We start from the raw sequence: 27,865 nt of genomic DNA on the forward strand, positions 1-27,865 counted from the left end.
ACCCAGATTGGTACCCAACCCCATTTCTTATGGATGGCAGGTGGGGGAGTTGAGACCATAAATACTTTTCTCTGGGTTGGCCTGGGTCTGTGTGCCCAGATGCAGAGGGGCAGGATGGCACCCTGGGCAGATAACCAGGAGGAAGGATTCACCAGCCAGGCTCCCTCTGGACTAATGAGCCCACCGGTCACAGCTGAGGAGGGGTTGTGCACAGGGCACCATCGGTGATTCAGGGAGGGGCAAGCAGGAAACAAGCCAGAAGGTAAGACACCTGAGAAACTTAACTTAATTGAGATGCTGTCAAGTAAGGTAACAAAGAAATGGCAAACATCCACGGAAATGTGTATCCTTGGGGGTGATTCAGAAGTGTTATGTTTTCATAACCATTAACCCTGAGTGTTGGTGAAGGTGTAGGGGGCGTGATGGTGGTGTTAGTAGGTACAGACTTTTTGGAAAGCAGCCTGGCTCTTGGGCAGTAGGAGAAATTAGAATACTTCCCTTTGAGGGCATCCTTCTGCGTAGGCAGTAGTCTGGAGTGCAGACTGCACAGGTGAGCTCACCAGTGTCCTCCAGCACCAGGAAAGGAGTGCGTATCACTGGGGGCTCGGGGAGGGAAGCAATGGGACATTGGCACTGACGCACGTGGGTGGAGGTTCTTGGGCAGGTGCTTGGGGCCACTCGAGTCACAGGTCAGGTGGGTTCAGCTGTAATCCATGGTGGCTAAGTGTTGAAACAAGGGGCTGGTGTGTCAGGTTAGACAGAAATGTTCACAGCATTATTCATAATAGCTGAAAAGTGGAAATAACCCAAGTGCCCATCGACTGAAAGATGTGGTAAGTACACATGAATATTATTTGGCAATAAGAAAGAATGAAGTGCTGACACGTTGCAATATGGATGAACCTTGAAAATAGGCTAACTGGAAGAAGCCAGTCACAAAAGGCCACAGTGTTTCCGTTTCTGTGAAATGTCCCAAATGGGTAAATCCATAGGACAGAAAGCAGATTAGTGGTTTTCTGGGGGCTGAGAGGTGGAAACAGGGAGTGACTGCTAAAGGGGACAGGGCTTCTTTGGGGGTGATGAAAATGTGGAACTAGACAGAGGTAAGTGTTGCACAATTCTGTGAATGTACTAAAAAGTACTGAATTGTACATTTTAAAGTGGTAAAATTGTGTGGTATGTGAACTATACCTCAGAAATCGGGCAGTCTTATACGTCCTCCTCTAAAATTATACTTAAAGACAGAAAGGGCATGAGCAAGGGGGGAAAATATTTGCAAAGCATATACTTGACAAAGGACTTAAACTAGAAAATATCAAGAACTTTAAGTGTAGGTAGAATGGTGGTCCCCCCAAAATGCCCACATCTTAATCCCTGGAACCTGTGAATATGCTACATTAAATGGTAAGGACTTTGCAGGTGTAATTAAAGATTGAGATGAAATTATCCTGGATTATCCAGGTGGACCCTATCTAATCACATGCGCCCTTTAAAGTCAAGAATGCTCTGGGCTACCATGGGTCAGAGAGTGGTATAAAGGAAGAGGCAGGATTGATTCTCTCTCTGGGGTGAGAAGGACTCAACCCACCATTGCTGGATTTGAAGATGAAGGTGCCACGAGTCAGGATGTGGAGCAGCCTCTAGAAGCTGAGGAGGACGTCTGGCTCAACCACAGGGACATGTGGACCTCACACCCATACACTCAGGAGACTGAATTCTGCCGACAACTTGCATGAGCAGGGGAGCACATTCTCCCCTGGAGCCTCCAGAGAAGAAGCTGCCCTGCTGACACCTAATTTAGCCCAGCTGACCGTGTCAAGTTTCTGACCTACAGAACTGTGACAGAATAAATGTGTTATTTTGAGCCACAGAGATTGTGGTAATTTGTTATGGTAGCAATTGGAAAAACAATGTACTTTGTAACTCAATAATAAGGTCAACAAATCCAAGTAAAAATGGGCAAGATACCTGAACAGACACTTCACCAGAGATTTATGGGTGACAAGTCCATGAAAGACGCTCGCCATCTTCAGTTGCAAATCAGACCTGCGAGATCCACTGTCACTGGAACAGCTGAAAATGAGCATACGGACCACACCAAGCGACAGCAAGGCTGGTAGGAGTGCAGTGTGTCACCCACTTTGGAAAACAGTTCGGTCACACACACACCCTCCATATGACCTGACCATATCACACTTGCGGTGTTTGCTCAAGAGAAATGAAAACATGTCCGTTCACAGACTGGTCCATGATTACATCGTCTTTATTCACAATAGTCAAAAACTGAAAACAATCCTTACATCCATGTAAATTTAATAAATGTGGCACCTCTAGCCAATGGAAAACTATTTGGCAATTAAAAAGCACACCACATGGATAAATCTCAAAGTAAGTAATTAATTAGACCAAAAGAAATACATGCTATATGATTCCATTTATATAAAATACCAGAAAATGTAAACTAGTCTATAGTGACCAAAAGCAGACCAGCTGTTGCCTGGGAACGGAGGTGGTGGGGGTAGCAGCTTAGTCTGCATAGCCCTTGGGCAGGGTCGGGGGGAGGGTGTATCTCCCACCACATGACTGACACCAGGCCTGGCTGGATGTTTTCCAGTCACCTTAGAGATGGGTGATACTAGGGTGTGAGGTAGGGACGTGAGGGTGCTGCTTTGAGCATGCACAGTACAGCACATATGCACACCCTGCCTGGGAACGTCCAGGGGCCCATCAAGGAAGGAGTCCTGCTTCTGTGTCAGGGCCTCTAGACACATCCTCCTTACCCTGAATCTCAGAAGGACCGGCAGAAGCTTGATTGCAAATGCCCCTTTTATTAAAAATAATTGCACTTCAGATTAAGGGATCCCCAAGTCCTGGGAATTCTGCCGAGTGTCTAGGCCCACTTGTCAGACTGGTGGACAGCCTCCACCCCTGTTGTCGGGGGCAGCTGCCCAGAAAGCAGTCTGCAGCGGCCCCCCAGCTCTGCTTTCATCAGGTCAGAGCCAGGACCTTGGGGTGCAGGTACCACCCCATACCAAGCACCACCTCTGCGTCACAGGCAGGCAGTGGTGACTGACATTGCATGCGTCACAGTGACAGGCTACAGAGAAGCAAATCTTCCAGTAAACAGGGCACCACCCCTCAGGGCACTGACCCGACTGGGATCTGGACAGAAGACTCAGAAGAGCTGCTGGCCCAGAGCCTGGGGGGCAGACTCACAAGCAGATCCGGGTGTTCAGGGATGTCAGTGACATGCGATTCGGGGTAAGTGCTCTGACCCAAGGCCCACATACCGCCGACTGAGGGTGCAGGTGCTGGGCTGCCGGGAGGTCTGTAAAGGAGCAGCACACCACTGGGCCCCAGATTAAGACCAACTGATGAGGAACTGCTCTCCCATCGTCAGCGAGACAGGGATGTCCAGGGTCTGGGGACAAGAAATAGGAAAATTTGCTTGGCAACAGAGGTGGGGCAGACAGCAGTCTGTGGACATGGGTGGACGGTGGACATGGGGTCTGACCTAGCCCTGGGAGTGTCTCGCTCTGTTCCCTCTGAGCACTCTTGGCAGTGGCCGCCTTAATTTGCTTTGGAAATGAGCTGCCCTCTAACCAGGGGCTGACAGTGTGGACACAGGCAGGGAAAAGATGTGAAGTGCGAGGGGACTGAACCTTCCCACTCCTCCCCGCAAGGATCAGTTCCTCTCCGCCCCTTGTAAGGCCTAAGTGTCCTCTCCCTTCTGGACAGGGAATCCCATGATGCCAGCTCAGCGGGCACCTCCCGCCCCCTCGCCCACCCTCAGGGACAGGCCTTCTGGCCTCAAATGTAGGCTCTCTTGCCTCCGTGTCAGGGCCGTAGGTGAAGTTGGATACAGAAACGCCATTGCAGACGACTTGCTGGGGGGCTGTGGCCACCCCCAGGACGGTCACCTTCCTCAGCTGCAGGCCAGCCCCCTCACTGCTCACGTGCACCAGCTGGTTCACGATGGTGTTCTGGCCGAAGCAGAGAGACAGGACCAGAGGTGTGAGCAGATGGCCTGGGCCAGGAAGCCCCACCAGGGCAGGGCCTCTGGACAGCAGATGGGGAGGGCAGGTCGGCAGCACACCCCGTGCAAACCCTAGGACACTGGCGCAGTGCAGGGAACTCCAGCCAAGGCAGTTGGCCTACAGGCTCTTCTCCCCTTCAGTCTGCTTGACCCAGGGACAGGTGGCCATCCCAGGACCCCAGGCCAGCTCCCCTCACCAAGTCAGGATAATCACCCCAAGACAGCCCCCAGCCTAGGCGGATCCCAGAACTCACGTTCGTGGCCAGGAAGATGACCTGCGTGTACGCCCCACGGTCCAGCACTCCTAGGCTCTCCCCATCGTCCCAGAACAGCTCCCCTCGGGCCTCCCCGCTTGCAGTCAGGGCCACAGCCAGGGCCATGGGCTTCTTGCGGGACTCTGTGGTTGTGAGGCCAGGGCCCTGGGAGGGGGTGGCCCCCGTCACTGTCCCAAACCTGGTGGAGGCCTCCAGACCCAGGCGTGAGGAGCACTAGGCTGGGACAGTGCCGTGCTAGAAGAAACCACGATCCGCAGGACAGCCCACGGCCGAGCGGCCTGGAGGCCCGTGGACACCTCAGAGGACGTTAGGCCCAAAGAGGTTTGCAGACTGACAGTTTTCTGAGAAAGGCCAATGAAGCAGGCCTCTCCTTCACCAGGCCCGGGAGCAAGTGAGTGCAAGGATGTATCCTGTCCTTCCCCAGCCCAGCTCATCCTCAACCCTCAGAAGGATTATCTCTGCCTGGGGGCAGACCCCCAATTGAACAGAGGCATGTGGGGTCCCAGCAACCCCAGGGCTGGACAAATAGGATCAGGGGCCCGGCCCAAGTACCTGCATGGGGATGATGTGCCCGGCCCGGAGGTGGAGGTTGATGGTGTCCAGTGGGGCGGACAGTGTCACCCACTGCCCCTCGCTGTGAATGGCAGACGTGAGGGGTGCAGGAGGTGGGAGGCTGCCAAAGGCCTCCACTGGCACCTGGAGGGGGATGTCATGTCACAAAGGGTCCTGGGCATTGCCAAGCTCCTGTGCTGTTGTCAGGAGCTGAGAGCAAAGATCTGGCCACATGGTGGGGACAGAGCATGTGAGGCCTGAGCCAGGGCTCGGGTAGGGCAGGTCAGAGGACGCAAGAAGGGGCAGGAGTTTGGGAGCAGAACTGGAGTCCCAGCTCAGCTCAGTGGCAAGTCACCCACTCAGCCTCGGTTTCTCCATCTGGAAAATGGGTCCTGTAAGGCTCACACAGGATGATGCTGATGGAGCACCCAGGTGAGGGCCCTCATGTAGCCAGAACTCCTTTTTCACTCTGGTCCACACGGATGGTGCTGGAGGGAAGACCCGCTCCATCTCCCCCGTCCTCCCAAGTTTCAGGGCCCCAGGACTCACCGTCCGCAGGTCATACCACGTGCTGCGGGGAAAGTAGCCAGTGACCTCAACCTTCCCAGCCTTGAGCACCGGGGTGATGAGCAGAGCCTCCCCCCACAGGAGCTGGCGGTCCACTGTCCAGGTGCGGGGATCCTCGGGGAACCTTCAAACAGGAGGGATGGGCAGGGGGGCCTGGTGACCTCTGAGGTCAGTGGGCTCAAGGGACCCATGGGGAGGCGTGGACAGGAGCCAGAGGACCTGGGTTACATGTGGCAGGGCCGGTTCTGGCCAGCTTAAGTCAAGGCAGGAGCCAAGAATAACCTCTCCCTGCCCGACTACTTGGGCATGACCTGTTCACATTCCCTGTTTGCAAGTTGTGTTCTTGCCCACATGTCTATCTGGCTCTTACCCCTGGTCTGAGTTTCTGTACATTAGGGACAGTGACTGTCATTTTATTGATAATGTTTTCTCCCATTCGATTGCCTTGACAATCTATGTTCAGAGCAGTTTTAATATTTTTCTGCTTATATTCAAAGAAGTGTTACTTTTTTTTCCTAAATGAAACCTCCTTCCCTTTGCTTTTTTGCTTTTGATGCTTAGAAAGCCCTCTCCTGACAGGTCATAGAGAAGCATTCACTTCTGTTTTCCTGCAGCTTTTCTACAGCTTAATTTTTGTCATTTAACTACGTAATCATTTGGAACTTAGGTTTGTACAGATGAGTGGAAAATAAGTTGATTTTTGCAAATAGCTAACTAATTACCTTACTACTGGAGGATCCTTTAATCCTCTGATTCGAGGTGCCATTTTATGGTACAGTAACTTCTTACATATACTAAGTCCTACTTGGGGGATATCTATTGGATTTCTTTAGTGGTCTTGTCCCCTTAAGCCCCAGATGGATTCAATCATGATAGTCTTATAACTTGTTTTACCATCTGGGAGGCCTGGTCTGTACTCAGTGTTCATCCTGGGTTTTTCCATTATCCAGTGCTCCCTGCCCTGAGCTGGAATCTAATGGGTGGGAACTGGGGGTTCAGGGGGGCACCTCAGTGGGGAGTGCCCAGATTTTGCTGCAACCTCCTTCCTCTCTCAGTGCCCAGAACACCCCCTGCAGCAGGTTAGCTGCCCTGGGGTCAGTGGGCCGGAGGCCATCACTCCCAACCCAGGCACTCACTCCAAGAAAAGGGGCCGGGCCACGGTCTCGCCTCTGACGTGGGCCCCATGGAACAGCGTGTAGAGATAGGGCAGCAGCATGTAGCGCAGGGCAAAGGCCTTCCTCATGGCTTGCTGTGCCGTCTCGCTGAACCTGTACGGCTCCTGCGGCTGCAGTGGAGGGAGTGGAGGAAGCACCTGGGATCTAGGACCATGGACTCCGAGGTCCCCCCACCCCAGGAGACCCAGCACTTTGGGCCAGCCAGTGCTGGGCTCATTGGCACAGAAAGTGGCATTCCCCAGGGCACGGCCTCCCCTGCTGCCCCCGCCCTACCAGGCTGTTCAGGCCATTGTGGTTCCGCATGAAGGGGTAGAAGGCCCCCAGCTGGGTCCAGCGCACACACAGCTCCTCCGAAGTGTTGCCCAGGAAGCCACAGATGTCGGCCCCCACCAGGGGCACCCCCAGCAGATTGAAGAGCAGGATTTCTGGAGGGCAGAGTCAGATGGGCCTCCAGCTGCTACAGTAGGAGCAGTCTAGGGCCAAGGAGCCTGACAGACATGTCTGTTGAACTGGCTGGAGGCAAGGATCCCTCCCAAAGCCCCTCCCACCCAGCCCCCACCTGATGGTCAGTACACCAATGGCCACTGCACCTTGCACTTGTGGTCAGCAGAATGACAAGCCGCATCTGCTCCCTAGCTCGCAGGGTGGGCAGGGCAAACTAGACCCGTTAGGGCTGAATTGTATTTCCCTCCAAAGTAAGTTCTAGTCCTAACCCCTGGTTGCCATATTTGGAAATAGGGTCATTGAAGATGTAATCAGGTTGAGAAGAGGACGTTAGGGTGGACCCTAATTCACCATGACTGGTGACCTTATCAGAAGAGGGAACCAGGTACAGGAAGCACAGAGGGTCCCAAACAAGATGAACCCAAACAGACCTACACCAAGACATAATTAAAATGGCAAAAGTTAAAGAGGATTCTAAAGGCAGCAAGAGAAAAACAAAGTTAATTACAAGGGAACCCCATAAGGCTATCAGCTGCTTTCTCTACAGAAAGGTTGCAGGCCAGAAGGGAGTGGCAAGATACATTCAAAGTCCTGAAAGGGAAAAACCTGCAACCTAGGATACTCTACCCAGCAAGGTTATCATTTAGAATAGAAGGAAAGATAAAGAATTTCTCAGACAAGCAAAAACTAACAGAATACAGCAATGCTAAACCTATCCTAAAAGAAATACTGAAAGGTCTTCTCTAAATAGAAAAGAAGCAAGAATCTATAGGAAAAAGAAAATCACAATTGGAAAGTAAATCACCTAAGCCAGTACAAAGATTTAAAAAAAAATCAAAAATATTTTTGTGAAAGCAATGATAACTACAATGAACAGCAAAGGGATAAACATGAAAATGTAAGAGGACATCAAAATCATAATATGTGGGGGAGGGGAGTAATAAAATATAGATTTTTTTTTCAGAATGTGTTTGAGCCTGTATGGCTACAAGTCTAAAGCAAGTAGATATAGTAACAGGTTAACATACTTGAAAAACAGGTTACCACAAATCAAAAACATAAAATTGATTCACAAAAACCAAAAGAACACAAGGAAAATACAAAAGAAAACCATCAAACCATAAAAGAAACAAAAAAGAAATACAAAATCAAATGGAAAACAAGGTCTAAAATGGCAATAAACACATATCAATAATTACCTTCAATGTCAATGGACTAAACGCTCCAGTCAAAAGACACAGAGTGGCAGATTGGATAATAAAACAAGAGCCTACAAGGTGCTGCCTACAGGAGACCCACTTTAGGGCAACGGACACACATAGCTTAAAAGTGAGAGGATGGAAAAAGATATTTCATGCAAATGGGAATGACAAGAAAGCGGGGGTAGCAATACTTGTATCAGACAAAACAGACTTTAAAACAAAGCCCATGCAACATTTTCAGAGATCTTGTTTTCTCATCAGTGACCCAGGTGTAACCAACTCTTTCTCACGTTACAGGTCATTGAGGCTTAGTATTTTAAACTAAGATGGGAATATAAAAATACAGAATTCTGACCCATGCATGAAATTTGCTAGCTACTGTTTTCTACTGTAGCTATTAGCTGCCATTTCTTTAGACGCTGTGCTACTAAAATTTCCTAGATGACAGGGTTCTCATTCCTCTGCTAATAGGAATCTTTAGAAACTTAAGTGGCAGGGGTGTGCATGTGGGCTATTATTCGCTCAGAGTTGAAGATGAGAGGGGGATGGTGCCCTTGACTGTAGTGTGGTTACCTGAAGTAACCACAGGTAACCTTGGGCTGCACCATGCTAAAGGGCAATGGGATCTTTGATTGTCAAAGTGAACATTCAAAATGACTTTTATTAACAACAAAAAATGATTAAATATAATTCTGTATCTTCAAAAAAATAAAGGCCATAAAGAAAGATAAAGAAGCACACTATATAATGATAAAAGGATCAATATAAGAAGAGGATATTACACTCATTAACATATATGCACCCAGTATAGGCGCACCTAAATACATAAAACAAATACTAACAGACATAGAGAAATTGATGGGAATAAAAATAATAACACGAGGCTTTACCATCCCACTGACATCAATGGACAGATCTTCCAAACAGAAAATCAATATGACAACAGAGATCCTAAATGACACAATAAAACAGACTTAATATCTTCAGGACATTACATCCAAAAAAACCCCAGAATACACAGTCTTTTCAAGTACACATGGACTATTCTCTGGGATAGACTATATAAATACTAGGACATAAAACAAGCCTCAACAAATTTAAGAGGATAGAAATTATCTCAAACAGTAAATGCTGGAGAGGATGTGGAGAAAAGGGAACACTCTTGCACTGCTGGTGGGAATGTGAACTGGTACAGCCACTATGGAGAACAGTATGGAGGTTCCTTAAAAAACTACAAATAGAACTACCATATGACCCAGCAATCCCACTACTGGGCATATACCCTGAGAAAACCATAATTCAAAAAGAGTCATGTACCAAAATGTTCATTGCAGCTCTATTTACAACAGCCCGGAGATGGAAACAACCTAAGTGTCCATCATCAGATGAATGGATAAAGAAGATATATACAATGGAATATTACTCAGCCATAAAAAGAAACGAAATTGAAATATTTGTAATGAGGTGGATGGACCTAGAGTCTGTCATACAGAGTGAAGTAAGTCAGAAAGAGAATGACAAATACTGTATGCTAACACGTATATATGGAATTTAAGAAAAAAATGTCAAGAAGAACCTAGGGGTAAGACAGGAATAAAGACACAGACCTACTAGAGAATGGACTTGAGGATATGGGGAGAGGGAAGGGTAAGCTGTGACAAAGCGAGAGAGTGGCATGGACGTATATACACTACCAAACGTAAAATACATAGCTAGTGGGAAGCAGCCGCATAGCACAGGGAGATCAGCTCGGTGCTTTGTGACCACCTAGACATGTGGGATAGGGAGGGTGGGAGGGAGGGAGACGCAAGAGGGAAGAGATATGGGAACATATGTATATGTATAACTGATTCACTTTGTTATAAAGCAGAAACTAACAACAAAAAAATCCCAATGGGTCAGTGATGAAAATCAAAGAGAAAAGTTAAAAATACTTTGAAACAAATGATAATGGAAACAAAATCTGTGGGATTCGGCAAAAGCAGTCCTTATGGAGAAGTTCATGATGATACAGGCCTTCCTCAAAAAAAAAAAAACAAGAAAAATCTCAACCTAACCTACCACCTAAAAGAATTAGAAAAAGAAGAACAAACAAAACCTAAAGTTAGCAGAAGGAAGGAAATAATAAAGATCATAGAGGAAACAAATAAAATAGAGATTTTAAAAAAATAGAAAAAAAATCAATAAAACCAAGAGCTGGTTCTTTGAAAGGGTAAACAAAATTGACAACACTCTGGCCAGGCTCACCAAGAAGAAAAGAGAGGACCCAAGTTAACAAAATAAGAAATGAAAGAGGAGAAATAACAACTGATACCACAGAAATATAAAAAACCATAAGAGAATACTATGAACAATTACATGCCAACAAACTGAACAACCTAGAAGAAATGGACAAGTTTCTAGATACATCCAGCCCACCAAAACTGAATCAAGAAGAAATAGATAATTTGAACAGACCAATCACTAGAAGTGATATAGAATCTGTAATTTAAAAAAACTCCCTGCAAACAAAAGCCCAAGACCACATGGCTTCACTGGTGAATTCTACCAAACATACAAAGAAGAACTAATACTGATCCTTCTCAAACTCTTCCAAAAGACTGAAAAGGACGGAACACTCGCAAAGTCATTCTATGAAGCCACCATCACCAAAACCAGACAGACACTACCAAAAAAAGAAAATTACAGGCCAAAATCTTTGATTAATATACAAAAATTCTCAACAAAATAAAAGCAAACTGAATCCAACAACACATAAAAAAAGATAATACACCACGATCAAGTTGGATTCGTCCCAGGGTTGCAAGGATGGTTCAGCATATGCAAATCAATGTGATACACCACATCAACAAAAGAAAAAAACCACATGATCATCTCAATAGATGCAGAAAAAGCATTTGGTAAAATTCAACATCCATTCACAATAAAAACTCTTACCAAAATGGGTACAGAGGGAACATATCTCAACATAATAAAAGCCAACATAATACTCAATGGTGAAAAGCTGAAAGCCTTTCCACTAAAATCTGGAACAAGACAAGGATGCCCACTCTCACCATTTCTATTCAACATAGTATTGGCAATCCTAGCCACAGCAATCAGGCAAGAAAAAGAAATAAAATGTATCCAAATTAGAAAAGGTAAAATTGTAATTATATGCAGATGACATTGATACTATATATAGAAGACTCTGAAGACTCCACACAAAAACTACTAGAACTGATAAATAAAGCAAGGTAGCAGAATACAAGGTTAACATACAGAAATCTGTTATTTCTTTACACTAACAATGAAATAGCAGAAAGGGAGAGTAAAAAGACAATCCCTTTTAAAATCGCATCAAAAAAAATAAACTTTGGGGAATTCCCTGCTGATCCGGTGCTTAGGACTTGGCGCTTTCACTGCTGTGGGCCTGGGTTCAGTCGCTGGTTAAGGAACTAAGATCCCACAAAGCCACACAGCACAGCCAAAAGGTAAAAAATAAAATACTTCAGAAGAAACCTGACCAAGGAGGTGAAAGACTTATATGCTGAGAACTACAAAACATTGATAAAGGACAATGAAGATGATTCAAAGAAATGGAAAGATATCCCATGCTCTTGGATTGGAAGAATTAATATTGTTAAAACGGCCATACTACCCAAAGCAATCTACAGATTTAATGCAATCCCTATCAAATTACTCATGACATTTTTCAAAGAACTAGAGCAAATAATCCTAAAATTTATATGGAACCACAAAAGATCCAGAATTGCCAAAACAACCCTGAGGAAAAAGAACAAAACTGGAGGCACAACCCTCCCAGACTTCAGACAATACTACAAATCTACAGTAATCAAAACGGTGTGGTACTGGCACAAAACAGACATATGGATTAATGGAACAGAACAGAGAGCCCAGCAACAAACCCACACACCTATGGTCAAGTAATCTTCAACAAAGGAGGCAAGAGTATACAATGGAGAAAAGACAGTCTGTTCAGTAAGTGTTGTTGGGAAAGCTGGACAGCTGCATGTAAATCAATGAAGTTAGAACACTCCCTCACACCACACACAAAAATAAGCTCAAGGGCTTCCCTGGTGGCGCAGTGGTTGGGAGTCCGCCTGCCGATGCAGGGGACGCGGGTTTGTGCCCCAGTCTGGGAAGATCCCGCATGCCGCAGAGTGGCTGGGCCCGTGAGCCGTGGCCGCTGGGCCTGCGCGTCCGGAGCCTGTGCTCCGCAGCAGGAGAGGCCACAACAGTGAGAGGCCCGCGTACTGCCAAAAAAAAAAAAAAAAAAAAGCTCAAAATGGCCTAGAGACTTAAATATAAGACATGAGAGCACAAAACTCCTAGAAGAGAACATAGGCAAAACATTCTCTGACATAAATCATAGCAGTGTTTTCTTAGGTCAGTCTCCCAAGGCTATAGATATAAAAGCAAAAATAAACAAATGGGACCTAATTAAACTTATAAGATTTTGGACAGCAAAGGAAACCATAAGCAAAATGAAAAGACAACCTATGGACTGGGAAAAATATTTGCAAATGATGTGACTGACAAGGGCTTAATTTCTAAAATATGCAAACAGCTCATACAGCTCAACATCAAAAAAACAAACAACCCAGTCAAAAAATGGGCAGAAGACCTAAAAAGACATTTCTCTAAAGAAGATGTACAGATGGCCAATAGGCACATGAAAAGATGCTCAACATCACTAATTAGTAGAGAAATGCAAAATCAAAACTACAATAAGGGACTTCCCTGGTGGCACAGTGGATAAAAATCTGCCTGCCAATTCAGGGGACACAGGTTCGATCCCTGGTCTGGGAAGATCCCACATGCCACGGAGCACCTAAGCCTGTGCGCCGCAACTACTGAAGCCTGCGTGCCACAACTACTGAAGCCTGCGCGCCTTGAGCCCATGCTCCACAAAAGAGTAGCCACCGCAAGTAGAAGCCCATGCACTGCAATGAAGAGTAGCCCCCGCTTGCCACTAGAGAAAGCACGCGAACAGCAACAGAGACCTAACACAGCCAAAAATAAATACAATTAAATCTTGAAAAACTACAATGAGGTATTACCTCACACCAGTCAGAATAGCTATCATTAAAAAGTCTACAAATAATAAATGTTGGAGAAGTTGCGGAGAAAATGCAACCCTCCTACACTGTTGGTGGGAATGTAAAATGGTGCAGCCATTATGGACAACAGTATGGAGGTTCCTTAAGAAATTAAAAATAGAGTTGCCATGTGACCCACTCCTGGGCATATATCTGGACAAAACTATAATTCAAAAAGATACATGCACTCCAATGTTCATAGGAGCGCTATTCACAATAGCCAAGACATGGAAACAACCTAAATGTCCATTGACAGATGAATGGATAAAGATGTGGTACATATATACAATGGAATATTACTCAGCCATAAGAAAGAATGAAAATAATGCCATTTGCAGCAACATGGATGGACCTAAAGATTATTACACTAAGTAAAGTTAGAGACAAATGCCATATGATATCAGGTATATGTGGAATCTAAAATATGATACAAATGAACTTATTTACGAAACAGAAACAGACTCACAGACGTGGAAAACAAATTTATGGTTACCAAAGGGGAAAGGGGGTGGGGGAGGGATAAATCAGGAGCTTGGGATTAGCAGATACACACCACTAAATATAAAATAGATAAACAATAAGGTCCTACTGTATAGCCCAGGGAACTATATTAAAAAAGAAAAGAGGAGGGAAAACACCATGTGAAGACAAGGACACAGGAAAAAGACCGAGAGATGACAAAGGCAGAGGTTAGAGTGACACAGCCTCAAACCAAGGAGGGCCAAGGACTGCTGGCAACCACCAAGAGCTGGAAGAAGCAAGGAGGGATTCTGTCTAGAGTCTCAGAGAGGGCAAGGCCTTGCCGACACCGTGATCAGACTTCCAGTCTGAGAATAAGTTTGTTGTTTTTAAATCACCTGGGGTGTGGTACGTCGTTACAGCAGAGGGTCAGTGAGTCCCCTGAGTTGCTGAAGGGTCAGACAGCTTCCAGAGCATCTGGGCCCCGTGCCAATCCCACCACCGCTGGGCAGGACTAGAGGCTGCTGGGCTACCCTCTCCTCGTCTCCTCGGGAGCCAGGACCCAGACTGGAAGCCCAATGGGCAGGATGGGGTGCAGCCTGGGGCTGTGAGCAGTGCTGGTCTGGGTCACAGCAGGTCCTGGGAGCTGCACAGCCTTATTTTAGCTTGGTAACAACAGCTCACACCAGAACTGAAACCCAAGAACTAGACAGGTGGACACAAAGCCCAGGAATCCGGCTCTGGGGTGGATTGGCCTGCATGTGCTCAGGCTCGACCCACCATGCTGGCCCCAGGGTGAAAATCAGAGCCGGTCGGCACCCGTGGGCAGAGCCAGCAGCCACTTTGTGAAGGAGGAATGGACTTCTCACCCGAGAGCTCAGCTCGGCAGGACATCCCTGTGGCCCGAGGCTCTGTAGATGCATCGCACATGGAAGCAAGCCTGCGACTATGAAAGCACTTCCAGGCCGGGGGTTTGGTGGAGGCTCTTTTCAGCTGTGACCTCTGGGGTCACCTCTATCCCCTTCCCCAGGGCTCCTGAGCCATCCCTGGGCCTAAGATCTGTCTGTAGCATCAGAGATCTTGGAACAAAAATCAAAATTTTCTTTGCAGGGTGGAGCCAGGCATTGAGACAAGAGGGGTGGGGGCACCCTTTGGACTGAGCTCAGATGCTATTTCATGCAGCTCAGAATGTGGTCACCAGAAGGGACATTCTGATGTTAGCATGAATCCGAGATGGGGACATTGGAAGAGGGGCACCACAGGTGAGTCCAATGGCACATGAGTTGGCGACGGGCCCCAGCCACTGCAGCAGCATCTCTCTGAGGACCCAGCTCTGGGCAAACACGCCCGGAGAAGGGCCCACCCTCACCTCCTTGCACCCCTCCTGACAGGTGTGCTCACCTGGCACGGAGTACGAAAGCTGCTCCCAGCTGCTCCACACATCCCCTGTCCAGTGGCCGGCGTACTGGCCGTGGCCGGCAAAGGTGGAGCGAGAGATCACAAAGGGGCGCATGCCCCGAGCCTTCACCAGAGCCCTGGGTGGAGCAGGGGCACAGAGAGCTGCGTTGAGCAGGGTCACCAGGAGCCCCACCACTGCCCACAAGAGTGCCTGGCAGTGCAGCAGGAAGGACAAGCTGGGAGCAAGGAGTTGGCTTGCTGAGGTCACCGCCACTGTCTGCCAAGCAGTCAGCCCTGCCACCTGACTTACCCTCGAAGATGCACGTGTCACGGGGAGGACAAACTCAAGGGGGCCAGAGGCCCTGGTCAGCCCTGGCCTCTGTGTCTCGTCACCATGCCCTTCCTCTGAGGCACCAGGCATGGAGCTGGGGTGGGGGGCGGGGGTGGGATGTAGGGATGGCTAGGGCCTCCTCCTCTCCTTCCTGCACCCTGGCCCCTCACCTGTGGGAGGCGAAGGCTTCGGTCAGGCCGTACAGGTTGTGCAGGTCGTAGTGCGTGGACAGGAACTGGTGGCTGGAGGCGCAAATGGTGGCTGCCCGGAGGGTCCCGCCAACCACCCCTGGAGGAGAGGGGGCTGTTTCCTTGGAGCCTCCTCCTGGCAGGCTGGTGCCCCCCACATCTTGAGAGACCCCTTGGGACACGGGGTGCGTCCCTGTACAGTCTCCACTTCTCCAAGGACAGGACAAGGCGATGCCGCAGGCTGTGGTCTGCACACCCAGACTTCATGTCTGCCTGCTCCTAACCATTTTTTTTTCCCTGTCCGACTGCCAAAGCCTGAAATACCCCCTCTGAAGGGTCTAGCCTCAGCTGCACATGCCCAGTCAGCATCACGTGGCTGGGGTCTCCCCACATGAACCTTACTCCCAGGGCACCCCTTGCCTTTCCCGGGCTGGCCGCTGCCCATCAGCTTCTCAGAAACCAGAGCTTTGAGTCTCCCAGACCAGAGAAGGAAATCCCTGATTTGAGCCATTAAATCCCCAGCCGACTAGTGCTGGGGGGCCGGCAGGTGGAGGCAGCTCACCTGGCACGTAGGGCGGGTTCTCCAGGTTGCTGTTGGGGCAGCCATCCACTGAGCCCCTCACAAAATTGGATGGCTCGTTCATGTCCTGCAAGAGAGGCCCTGGGGGTGGGTGCCCTGCCTGGTACAGAGAGTGGGGCCGGTCCCTGAGGCCACCGGACACCCAAGGGTGGGGCCACACTCACGATCCACATGCCGTCAAAGGGCACCTGGGCGTGGAACTCGGCCACCATGTCCTGCCACCAGTCAAGGGCCTCGGGGTTGGTGAAGTCAGGGAAGGCGGTGAGTCCGGGCCACACCTGGACGAAAGGCCAGAGGGGAGACAGGGCCCCTGGAGCCTGCACGGAGGCCCTGTCTGTCCTGACTGCAGGCAGAGCCGTAGCCTCACTCATCTAACCCAGGGATGGGTGGACTGCAAGGGGAGGAGCACGGGGAGAGGCCCCAGAATCTGCACTGCTGGGAGCCTTGCCAGCCTCCCCTCAGGCTCGACCCCCTTCCTCCTGGTTCTGGGCCTGCCCCACCCACCGGGAAGGCCTGGGAACCATCAGGAAGCCCCTGGGGGCCCAGAGGATGTGGAGGACCCCAAGGCCTCCGCAAGCATCTGTGGAGCTTGTTTCTGAGCTGCCCGCAAACAAGGGCCCCTGACAAAAGGATTCAGGGTGGTCTTCCTTGTCAGGGGCCACTGTCACCCCCAGCTGTCACTGCCGCCCCCCCTGCAGCCCCACTGCCCAGGGACCCCTGCTTTCTCCCCCTCGCCCCCCAGGCCCTGCTGTACCTGCCCAATCAGCGGCTGCCCAGTCTCATTGGTGATGAAGACCCCCCGCCTCAGACCCTCGTCGTAGGGTCGATAGGTCCCGGCAGGGCTGGAGCTGCTGATGGCAGGATCCTGGGGAGAGAAACCAGTCAGAATGAGAGAGAAATGCCCAAAGCCTCGGCACCCATCGCTGGGAAAACGGGAAAATGCTCTCGATAAACGTTAACGAGGCACAGGTGGATGTGCCCTGGATGCGCCAACGCGCTGCGTGTGCGTGGACGTGCACGTGACCCCGCCCCCATTGCCAAAAAGGGCGCACCTGGATGCAGGCGTTACTTTTGCTTTAAGGGCCCAGAGTTTCACAAACGTTCTACAGGGAGCGTTTATTTCATTTTGAATAAGAAAAGAAAAGGTCTGCGTCTGCCCTCCCCGCTCCCTGCTCTGAGTGGACCTGGATGCTGCTGCCTTCAGAGGGGCTGCAGGGATGGAAATGACCATCAGCCCAATTCCAAACGGATTTCCTCTCCTGAGGGGTTGTCTTGGCTCCCCCTCCCCTCCTCCGGCCCCCCAGCTGTACCAGACCCTGAATCACACCCCTCTGGCTGCAGGGACTGGCCCAGGGAAGTGTGTCTGTCTGCTGAGCCACTCAGATCCTGCCCTCCTTCCCACAAGCTGACTGCAGGGAGGCAGGGCCAGGAGTCTCACGGAGCTTCTGGGGTTCCAGCCGCCCTGGCACACAGCTCCACCCGGCACTTGCTTTAAGCTGTTCAAGTAACCTACAGCCGTAAGGATCCTGAGCCACAGACAGATGTCTCCAGGGACATGACTGGATAGCAGGAGTCAAGTCTATAAACCTGATATTCCCTCGATATCAAAGACCCTCAGAAACATTCTCAGTGACCATGGCCACCATGAGGACTGAAAGTTGGAGCCACCAGACACTGGGCCCCTCTCCTTCCAAAAGAGCCTGCTTCCTGTGGCACAAGAGGGGAGGAGGCACTCACAACAATCATGATGTACCGCCGGCCACTTTGGTGGAGCTCCTGCACCATGGCCGGGAAGTCCCCAAAGCCGTCCTTGTTGAAAGTGAAGTCCCGCCTGGCGTCCATGTAGTCCAGGTCATTCCACTGGACGTCCTGCAGCCACAGCACAGGGTGGTCGGGACCCAGGCTCGTTGCCCCCGCCCCACCCTGGGGGCCCCAGGCCCCTCCCCGGCACTCACCAGGGGGAAGTGTGCCCTGGTCATGTTCTCCACAACCTGGCGGGTGATGGCGGTGGAGGAGTAGCCCCAGCGGCACAGGTGGAAGCCCAGGCCCCAGTACGGTGGCATGAATGGGTAGCCTGGGAGCCAAGGCGACCGTGAGCGGGCAGGAGGGGCTGGGGAGGGAGGGGCCGGGGGCCAGGGCCAGGGAGAGGCCTACCCACGATGTCCAGGTACTGCCGCACCACGCTCTTGGGCTCCGGACCCAGGAAGATGTACACATCCAGGATCCCGCCTGTCGACCTCCAGCTGAGGGCCGGGCTGGGCTGCAGGACCACATCTGGGGGAAGCAGCCCTGGGGCTCAGAGACAAATACTCACCCCCCTTGCCCAGGGCCTTCGGCACTGCACCAATGGGCCAAACCACCGCTGGAGAGGCGGGGTCCTCCCACAGGGAGCTTGGGGGCCCTGGGACAGTCACTCTGAGCCCAGCTTGCTGAGATCCTTGGAGCAGGACAGGAAGACGCTGAGCAGCTGGGCCTGGGGCCCCTTTTTTTGGCCTCAGCCCCACCCCACCCAGGTCAGAGGTCCCAGAGCCCACCTTAGAAGCACTGAAGGACAGAGCTGGCAGAGGCCACAGCCCAATGGTCATTTCTCGGAACAGTGTACGAGACCCGACCCCCTGCCTCCTCCTCTACCTCCAGTCTGTCAGATAGGTGCAGAGAGCCCCAGCCCCCTCTACGAAGGAGGGGGTGTGGCTGCACCAGGGAAACCCTGGCCGGCAGCTCAGAAGCAGAACTGGCTGGGGGATGTGGAGGGCCCCAGTACCCCCTTGCTTACCCATGGCATTGCTGTTCAGCAGGAAGACCCCGTGAGCTAAACCGCCATCCTCCAGGCCCAGGTAGAAAGGGTGAGATCCATATAGGTTCACGTCGGGCTGGGACATGGCAGACACCCTGCTTTACGTCCTGGCCCATGAAGCCCCTCCGATCGCACACCCCTCCCTGGCCGCCCCTTTACCGTAGGGGCGACGTCCCTGTTCCAGAGAGTGACCTTGGTCCAATTGGTGCTGAGCATCAGGGGCCCGAGGTGTTCGGCGAGGCCCGTGATGTGCTGGGACGGCAGGGAGGTGGACAGCTGCAGAAACTGGTCGGCGAAGAACAGGGGGGCCACTGTGGTGTTCAGCCTGCCAGGAAGAGACCAGGTGGCCTCGCACAAGAAGCCAATGGCCCCACGAGCCCTGACCACAAGCAAGTGCTGGGCAAGGGCTGCCCAAAACCCTTACAGTCCTGGGAGTCGTGGCCCTGAGCACCTCCCAGGAGGGCCAAACTGCTCCCAGACATCGTGGAGCTGCCCAGCCAGGGGCAGTTAGGGTGCCCCGAGGTTCCATGGGATCAAGAGGAAGGCAAAAACCACGTACAGGGCCCCTCTCTGCATGGCAGACGCATCCCGGCTAATTTCATGGGACAAGTTCCTGCCGCACCCCACCAGCCCGTGTTAAGACTTTGCTCACCTGCCTGTGGGTGTCTGTGCGTGTTCAAGACCAAGATCTGATAAAATGCTTAAAAAACTTCTCTCCAAACTCCGCTTGCAGGTCATCTTCTCAGAGAGGCCCCCCAGCTGCAGAGCCAGCCCACACCCTGCATCTGCACAGCCCGTTTCTACCTCCCTCTGCTATGTCAGTCCTGCTAGCAGGTCCACAACACCCGGCCAAAAAATGAACAGGCCACAAAAGAAAGAAATGCACTTCACAAGGCAAGTGCTCTGAAGATTTGGGCAAGTCCAAGGTCCCTCCTTCTGAGCATGTAGCAGAGTTCGGTGCAGAGCAGGGCCTTGTCAGCCAGCACATATTCGTGTAGGACTATGTGGGCAAAGTGCATGGGATGCGTCCTGGGAAAGGTGCTTGCACAGCCCAGCGTCAGGGCCAGCGGGCAGCCGCGGCAAAACTGCTGACCCCGTGGCTGGGGGTATGGGCGGGCGCTTCTGGGCCAGAGCGACACCGAACACTTGGACTCACAGCCACAGCGTTTGAGTCTAAAAGATGCTTCGGTGCATCTAATACCTGGGGGGTGGGCTGGGGGGAGGTGAGGGCGAGACCAAGCAACACCCTTATCCTCTCCACAAATACCCCTGAGCTCTGCTGTGGGTCAGAACTGCTCTAGGAGCTGGCGGTTCAGGAGGGAACAGGAAAGGCTCCTGCCTCAGGCAGATGGCAGCCATGGTCCAAGCAAAGGTAAGGTCCCGTGGGGGCACACAAACCCCGGAGGGACATGGAGCAGAGTGGCCGACAGCACGGACGCTTGGGCTGGGCTCCGTCACCTGCCAGCAAGCACCTGGACTCTCCATGTCTCTCTCCATCTGTAAAGTGGGGATAATAACAGCGCCTACGTCCCAGTTGTTATGAGGATTGGACGAGTTAATCACTGCAATGCCTGATATACTGATGTGTAGTATGTGATAAATAAACAAGAATAAAGCAGGCTTGGGGTTGCTGCCTGGAGTGGGGTTGCCACTTTAGACTGGACCAGGGTTTCTCAGCTGAGGCACTACCGACATTTGGGCCGATCGCTCCGTGTTCTGGGCCGGCCTGTGCATTGTAGGGTGTTTAGCAGTATCCCAGCACCCTAACGCCCAGTGGTGACAACCAAAAATGTCTCCAGCTGTTGCCAAATGTCCCTTCTGAGAACGGGCCTTTGAGGGCTCGGGGTGGAGGGAACAGCAAGCACCAGGGCCCTGCGGGGCAAGGAACAGCCAGGAGGCCAGAGCAGGAGGGTGGACTACAAAAGGGTCAGGGACGATGCCCTACAGCTCCCTAACCCTCCCAGCAGATAGTGGGCACAGAAACTGGGCACTCACAGCACCCGTCCATCCAGCTTCCGCCGCACGATCACCCCGAAGGGCTCCTCTGAGAACTCGACGCTGTAGAGCGTGGACGGCGCCTGGCTGCGGACACGTGGGGTCTCCAAGGGCACCTCATAGCGCTGGTTGGTGGGATCTTTGATCTAGAGGACGAGAGCAGTGTCATGAGGCCCTTGGTGGCTGGCTGCCCTGCACACCTGTCCACTCCATCCTTCACCTTCCAGAGAAGCAAGGCGTCAGTTCAAGTCTCAGGGTGGCCGCACACAGCGTGTGGACAGATTGGTCCACATACCTAAGCCTGTTTCCTCGTCTATAGAGCCAGGAGAGCACCTCCTGTGGGGTGTGCCAGGTAAGACACAGGAAATCTGGATTTCAGATAAACAATTTTTTTAGTATAAATACATCTCAGATATTGCACGGGACATGCTTACACTAAAAAAAAACTAATTCCTGGGTTATCTGAAATTCATATTTGTATTTTTATTTGCTGAATCTGGCAACATTTTTCCACCTGGCATATCTAGTTACAGGGTGAACGGGAAAACATAATTAGAACACCCAGCCCTTGTCTGGTACATAGTCATCACTCAGTAACCCACGGCTGCCATCAGTTACTTTGTTAAAATAACAGGGCCGTACTGAATTACGTACTTCAGCCTCTCTCACCTTTGTGTCTGCACATTCATTCAGTTGACAACTTTTTACTGAGCACCTAATATGTGCCAGGCACTGTTCCAGGGGCTGGGAAGCAGCAGGGAATAAACCAGACAAGAGGCCCTGCCCTCAGTGGCTGGAATCCCACTGCCCACTGCCTGGAACCGTCCCCCTTCCTCCCTCTCCACCTTTCCCCTTCCTGACTCCTACTTTATGTCCCAGCTGGGATGTCACTTCCTGGGGGCGACCTAACCTCCCACCACCTTGCCCTGAGCCCTGTCCCCTAGAACATGTTGTAGAACCTCCTAGTGACTGTCTTAGCGGCCCACTGTTCCCTGAGCATAGGCACTGTGTCTGCTCACACCCAGACTCCAGGTGAGGGCATAATACACGTCTGTGCATAAACAAACACCCCGTAGAGTCTGTCTTTATCCACTGTCCACACACTCTCTGCCCCTGCCCAGCCCCCGCCCGCCCACCGTGAAGTGGAGCCGGCTCTCAGTCTCCACCAGCACGTCCAGCCGCAAGGTCATGATGTCCTTGGGGAAGAAGGTCGGGGTGGCACGGATCAGGGTGGCCGTGTAGCCCGTCTTGGTGGTGGTCAGGTTCTCCAGCCTGTAACTGGGATAGTTGGGAGGGAAGAAGCACCAGGGCTGCCCCATCTGGGTGCCCGGAGGCCACCTTGCAGGCATGTAGCAGCAGCCCCGGGCCTCACACTGCTCCTGGGTGATGGCCTTGTCTGGGGCGCAGTCGAAGCGGCTGTCGGGGGGCAGGTCGCACTGTGTGGGTGTTGCCCTCTGGTTGCCGTGGCGCCGTGGGACAGGCTGGGGCCCTTGGCCGCTGGCTCTGGGCTGGCGAGCTGGGTAAATCTCCTCTTGGGAGAAGCTGTGCAGCTCTTGGGGGACCACGTCGAAGTCATGAAGCAGGATGTGCCCCAGGATGGCCAAGGAGACTAGGGCGCAGACCCCCAGCAAGGGGCAGGAACGGGGTGGCCACCTCATCATGTGTGGGCAGCGGGCCCAGGAGGCCTGCAGACAGAAGAACCAGGCTCAAAGGGACGGCAGCAGGGAGTGGCCGGGGCCTCAGGAGACTCTCAAAGCAGCTTCCAGACATGAACTTGTGGCCAGCCCAGCAGCGCACAGGCTAGAAGTGAGGTCTGGTGAGGAAGCAGGGCAGACCTGGGGGAGGGAGGAAAAAGGAAAAGGAGAGAAAAGTCCCAAACAGGGAGTTGCAGAATCCTGTGCATTGTGAAGTCTTCTAATATGTTACAAATAAACGCATCTAGAATGTCTGTAAAAATAACCTAATAACACACAAAGACCCACGTGATAGATCAAGTGGAACAAACAAGTTCCCACAGTAGATAAGTCCCGCTCCCGTATGAAGACTGGCCGAGGTGAGTCTTGGCCAGTGGGGTGGAAGTGTTCCCTCCTTCTGTCCCTCTTGGGCTGACCAGGACGTGGATACAGCCTGTGAGGGGTCTTGGGCACTGCAGCCCAGGTCAACACTCAGGGACAGCCAAGCACAGAAGAAAAAGCCTGGCCCCCAGGACTGGGCAGGCGGAGCCCCTCCCCGCCCCTGCAGTCAGGCTCGTGTGGGGTCTGGTTCTGGGTCTCTGTCACAGCAGCTGCACTGGAGCCTCACTCTGGTTACTTTGGTACTAAGACTGTTCTTACCTGTGTCTTGATTATCTGTATGTTCTAAATATTTTATAGGGAACATTGCTGGTCCAGCTCCTCCAAGGAGCAGCACACACTGATATGGGACTAAATATGCAAGGATTTTATTAGGGGGGTCCTTTTTATCTGTCTGAGAGAAACTGGGGAGGTTGCCAGAGAGGGTTGAGAGCACCAACACACCCGTGCAGGTCTGACCCCGTGGGAGGGCGGTGTGGATTCAAGAGCCCCAGACTGCCATGTAGGTTAGGGAAGCTTGGGCAAGGCCACAGGGTTGGGATTCCTTGAGCCAAAGTTGGCCATTAGAGGGGTCCAGGTCTCCCAGAAGCGGCCTGCCCTAGCGTTAAGGGCCGGGAGGCAGCCCCTCGCAGGAAATGCAGTGATGATTTCAGAGCACGGCGGCTGAGCCTGTCAGTGCAGCTCCCTGTGGTGGGAGGTCTGTGAGCTGCATTCTCATGGCCTCCAGAAACATGCAGGTGTTGGGGAAATGTCACACGCCAGGCAGAAGTGCGCCCAGGTCACTGAGAGAGTCCAAGCCTGTCACAGACACACACCGGTCACCTGGAACATTCTGGCCACCATGGGTCACCAGTACGTTAGATGCAAGAGTGAACTGTTTTCATTCACAACACTTATGACACCAAAAGCGTGGAGCTTTTTCTCAGCAACCAATTTTCCCATTCTCTGGACACCAGCCGGGTGTCCAGCAATTCAATTCAATTCTGACATGAACTCCCAGAGTTAGTGCAGACCCCACAGGTTGTGGGCTCAGTCCCACAAGACTTCCCCCACTTCTGACACTAACCACAACTCCCAGGTTGTCACCGGCTCTTCTGACCAAGCCACTATCAATTCCGGGGTTCACACAGCACCCCTCACCTCCTCAGGTTCAACAACTGGCTAGAACAACTCACAGAACTCACTTACTGTTACCTGTATATTATAAAGGATACAACTCAGGAACAACCAGAGGGCAAGGTATGGGGAAGGGGTGCTGAGCTTCTATGCCCTCTCTGGGCTGGCCACCCTCTGAGCACCAAAATGTGTTCACAAGCTTGGAAGCTCTCCAAACCCCAACTAGTTTAGGGTTTCATTATGTAGGGCATGAACGATGAAATCACTGAGCGCTGGTGACTAACTTAATCACCAGTCCCCTCTCTTAATCAAGAGCTTCCGGCCCAGAGGAAGCCCAGGAGAAAGTTCCCACCCTCGAATCCTGCCTTGGTCCTTCTGGGGACTAGCCCCCATTCTGAAGCTATCTACAAGCCCCCAGTCATCTCATTAGCATATAAAAGACACTCTTACCACCCCCAAGATTCCAGGGTTTTTAGAAGTTGTGTGCCAGGGACTGGAGACAAAGACTAATATCTCTTTTTTTATACCACATAGTGTCCCAGCTTCACCTGACCCTGCCAGACACATTTGTGATCATAATGACTCAGAAACTAAGGAACTCAGAGTGGAGTCCAGGGGTCCTCACTTGGGAGCTCTTGGGCAATGACCTCAGCCCTTCCCACCCAGACTTCAGAAGCTGCAGAGGTGTCCAGAAGCACGGCCAGGGCAGCACCCCATGCCCTTCCCTGCTTCCAGTTTACAGACAGGGAAGAGAGCCTAGAAAGGGGAAGAGATCCTAAAATGGGGAAGAGCCACACTCACAGCGCTTGACAATTTAGAGAGAAAACGGGGAAGAACTGAAGGTCAGTAGATCAAGTGGCACTGCTGACCCAGTGGGTCGGTCACCCCGCCTTCAGGTAAGTGTCTCAGAACTGCTGCTTCCCCAGGCCACGGTGGTGGTGTAGACAAGCTGGGTTCAAAGCCCAGCTCCACCACCGGCAGAGGGAAGTAAAGGGTTCTCAACCTCCTGTGCCTCAGCTTCCTCCCTGTGAACGGGGGCAAGCGCAGCCTTCCTCGCCCAGCTCGGGGGCAGTGAGTGGGAACCGTGGAGTTTCCGGAGTCCCCGATGTTACTGGGGTCACTGTCGTTACTGCTGCCTCCTGCCGCGCGCGGCCCTGGCACGGTGTGCTCAACTTCTCCAGTAGGAAAGCACTGACCAATCCCTCTATCGTTCGACCCCTCCCATTTCGGGCGTCACGACTGCCCGCACCCGCCAAGCCTCCACTCTGTGGGGTTGCCGCGGACCTCCCCTGCCCCGCCGTTCGCTGGGACCACTGCAGCCCGGGTCCAGCAGTCAGGTCGGCTCACCTCCGCGCACGCGCGCCCGGCCCCCTACTCACCTCCGCGCACGCACGCCCGGCCCGTAGCAGCAACTTCAGGATCCAGCGCCCACCAGAGCAGCGGCGGCGGGTCACGTGACAGACCCCTGCGCAGGCGCCTTTAGTGAGTGCTCGCCTCGGGGATGCGCCCTCTGGTGGCGGGGCGCTTGGTGGCGTCCTCGCCCTCCTTGGGCCTCGGCGTCCCTGGAACGTGGGAGGGGCTCAGGGGGCGCGCACCTTGCAGGGGAGAGCTCTGGGGGAGAGGCGGGGCCTCGTCTTTTGGGGTCGCAGAGGGCGCTACGCCCCCGCATGAGCGAACCCTCAGCATCCTGGAGCCCGCCAGGCCGCCCGCCGAGGCACGGCTCTGCGAATCTAGCACCCAGACGACAAAATAGCGAAAATTTGAAAGCAACTTAAAGTTCTTCTGAAAAGGAAAACATTGTCATAACCCATAAAATGACTGTCATGAAAATGTGCAATGACAAGGAACTTTTCGTACACAAAGTCTCATGTTAAGGCGAGCAAGCTTAAAAAAAAAAAAGGGGGAAGCTTGTACAGCAAGAAACTAACACAACATCGTAAGGCAATTATACTCCAATAAAAATTAATGAAAAAGAAAAAAAAAAGGAGAAAGCTTTCCAAAATGACATACAGAAGCCGGACCCTGTGGCCTTGTCAGGTGGAACCAGGCACAGAAAGCCCAGTGCAGCGGTGTCAGAGCAGGATTGAGGGCCTCCTCGCTTCTTTGTGGGTTTTGCATTTCTGAAATGTTTTAGAATAAATACGATTTTCTCTCATATTCAGAAAAATAGTTTTATTTTTCTGCTGAAAGTATAAAATTACTTTGTAGAACACTTTCCCTTTAAACTGCAGAGAAGGCATAGGTAGCAGGGGCTCAGGAATCAGAGTGTGGGGGGAGGAGCCCTGGCTGGAGGAGAGGGCAGGACAAGTGGGCAGACAAGGAGGTCTGTGTTCATGCACCTGTGTGGTCTTATCTCAGGCATTAGGCTTCCAGATGCAGCCAGGGTCCCCCTGGACTTGCTCGTGTAAGCTGGGAATCTGGATTTAACCCAAGCTGGGAGTTGGGGCAGGAGCAGAGACCTGGGTTTCCAATTTTACTTGGAGGAGTAAGCCCAATGTGGAAATATGGGTTCGTGTTCACTGACACTGCCTTTGCAAGCGGAAGACTCACCGAAATGCAACTGGAAACGCTGACATTTGACTTGGTTTAAACCACTGGGTGGCTAAAAAAAAAACATTCCTACAATGCTGGCCTGTCTGTTTCTCTTAACTGGTGTCTCTGAGGGTAGAAAGATTTGAAGCCCCTGATGATACACAAAACTGATCTCCTCCTTGGGGTGGGCGCTCTAGGGCCCAGATGACTCCAGCCTGTTGCTGATGGACCGGCTGACCTTGAGCAGGGCCTCCTGGAACTGGGGGTACTTGTCCTTCACGTGGTGGAGGATGGTGCTGATGCTGGCCAGGCGGTCGTCCAGCCGCTTGAGCTCTGCCAGCAGTGACTGCTTATTGCGGAGCAGGAAGATGTAGCGCCCGTCCTTCACGGCCTGCAGGTGCTTGAGGCGTGACTGCAGGGCCACGAGCGTGGAAAGGTTCTTGGGTGGGACAAGAGACCCCGTGTCAGGCTACGCACGTTAAAAAGAGGACACCCTCTGGGCTGGCACGAACTCCAACTCAAGGACATGCCAGAGGAGAACTTTGCAGGAATGAACAGCTGAGGGTGCTGAGTCTCCAGCTCCAGGCAAAGAGGCTGACATGCATGGGGTGGAGCCTGGACCCTCCCTCACCCGCCGTCCAACCTGCCAGGGGCCAGGCCTGGCGCCCACCACTCCCATCTCAGCTGGTCAGGCCCCAAACCCTGCAGCCCTGCTTGACCCCTCTCTTCTGCTCACACCACCACATCCAATCCAGCAGGAAATCCCACTGGGGCGACTTTGAAATTATACGCAGAATCTGACGGCTTCGCACTAGCCCCAGGCTACCCGCGTTCCGTGCTGTGTTCCGTGCGTCCCCATCCTCCTTAAGTACCATCATGGCCTCAAACAGGTTCCCGTGTCCACTCTTGGCCCTCCCATTCCACACTCAACATGAGAGCCGAGCGATCCCGATAACCCCAAGTTACTCCTCCCCCCCAACCCCCTCCCTGAGGGAGAAGCCCCTGGCCACGGTGGTACGGCCCCAAGCGGTGCAAGCCCAGGGGCCC

General features: G+C 52.1%; 2 protein-coding genes across 3 annotated transcripts in view; both read right to left on the reverse strand.

The window, feature by feature from the left end:
- Window positions 1-741: 741 nt before the first annotated feature.
- Window positions 742-25,848, reverse strand: GAA (alpha glucosidase). 2 transcript variants are annotated; one of them, XR_013825041.1, is made up of 21 exons: window positions 25,666-25,848; window positions 22,235-22,933; window positions 21,099-21,244; window positions 19,263-19,428; window positions 19,083-19,179; window positions 18,464-18,583; window positions 18,265-18,383; window positions 18,047-18,178; window positions 17,064-17,174; window positions 16,474-16,587; window positions 16,292-16,376; window positions 15,712-15,829; window positions 15,214-15,347; window positions 6,879-7,030; window positions 6,567-6,715; window positions 5,413-5,554; window positions 4,864-5,007; window positions 4,291-4,455; window positions 3,831-3,983; window positions 3,291-3,421; window positions 742-2,113 (listed from the first exon to the last, which is right to left on the reverse strand). XR_013825041.1 is itself a non-coding variant. In XM_079904577.1 (20 exons), exons 2-20 carry the CDS (start codon window positions 22,757-22,759, stop codon window positions 3,362-3,364), a joined length of 2,832 nt encoding a protein of 943 aa, XP_079760703.1. In that variant the 5' UTR covers window positions 22,760-22,933; window positions 25,666-25,848; the 3' UTR covers window positions 742-3,361. The 2 variants fall into 2 exon arrangements, 1 of the variants encoding a protein (XP_079760703.1); XM_079904577.1 differs by having other exon boundaries at window positions 742-3,421.
- Window positions 25,849-26,443: 595 nt separating this feature from the next.
- Window positions 26,444-27,865, reverse strand: part of CCDC40 (coiled-coil domain 40 molecular ruler complex subunit) — a 42,011-nt gene continuing 40,589 nt past the window's right edge. Inside the window, exon 20 of the mRNA XM_079905203.1 lies at window positions 26,444-27,257. Coding sequence (XP_079761329.1) covers window positions 27,012-27,257 — 246 coding nt within the window. The 3' untranslated portion in view covers window positions 26,444-27,011. The remainder of the gene's footprint in view (window positions 27,258-27,865) is intronic.

Source organism: Stenella coeruleoalba (assembly GCF_951394435.1).
Source record: "Stenella coeruleoalba genome assembly, chromosome: 19".
NCBI classification, from domain to species: domain Eukaryota; kingdom Metazoa; phylum Chordata; class Mammalia; order Artiodactyla; family Delphinidae; genus Stenella; species Stenella coeruleoalba.

Bases quoted from the DNA above. Each gene is read 5' to 3' on its own strand.
- GAA (XM_079904577.1), bottom strand. From the start codon at position 22,759: ATGATGAGGTGGCCACCCCGTTCCTGCCCCTTGCTGGGGGTCTGCGCC. The intron at 17,175-18,046 runs GTGAGTGCCTCC...TTCTCTCCCCAG, and splicing joins GGCGGTACATCATGATTGTT to GATCCTGCCATCAGCAGCTC. The intron at 16,377-16,473 runs GTGAGTGTGGCC...CCTCTCTTGCAG, and splicing joins CCTTTGACGGCATGTGGATC to GACATGAACGAGCCATCCAA.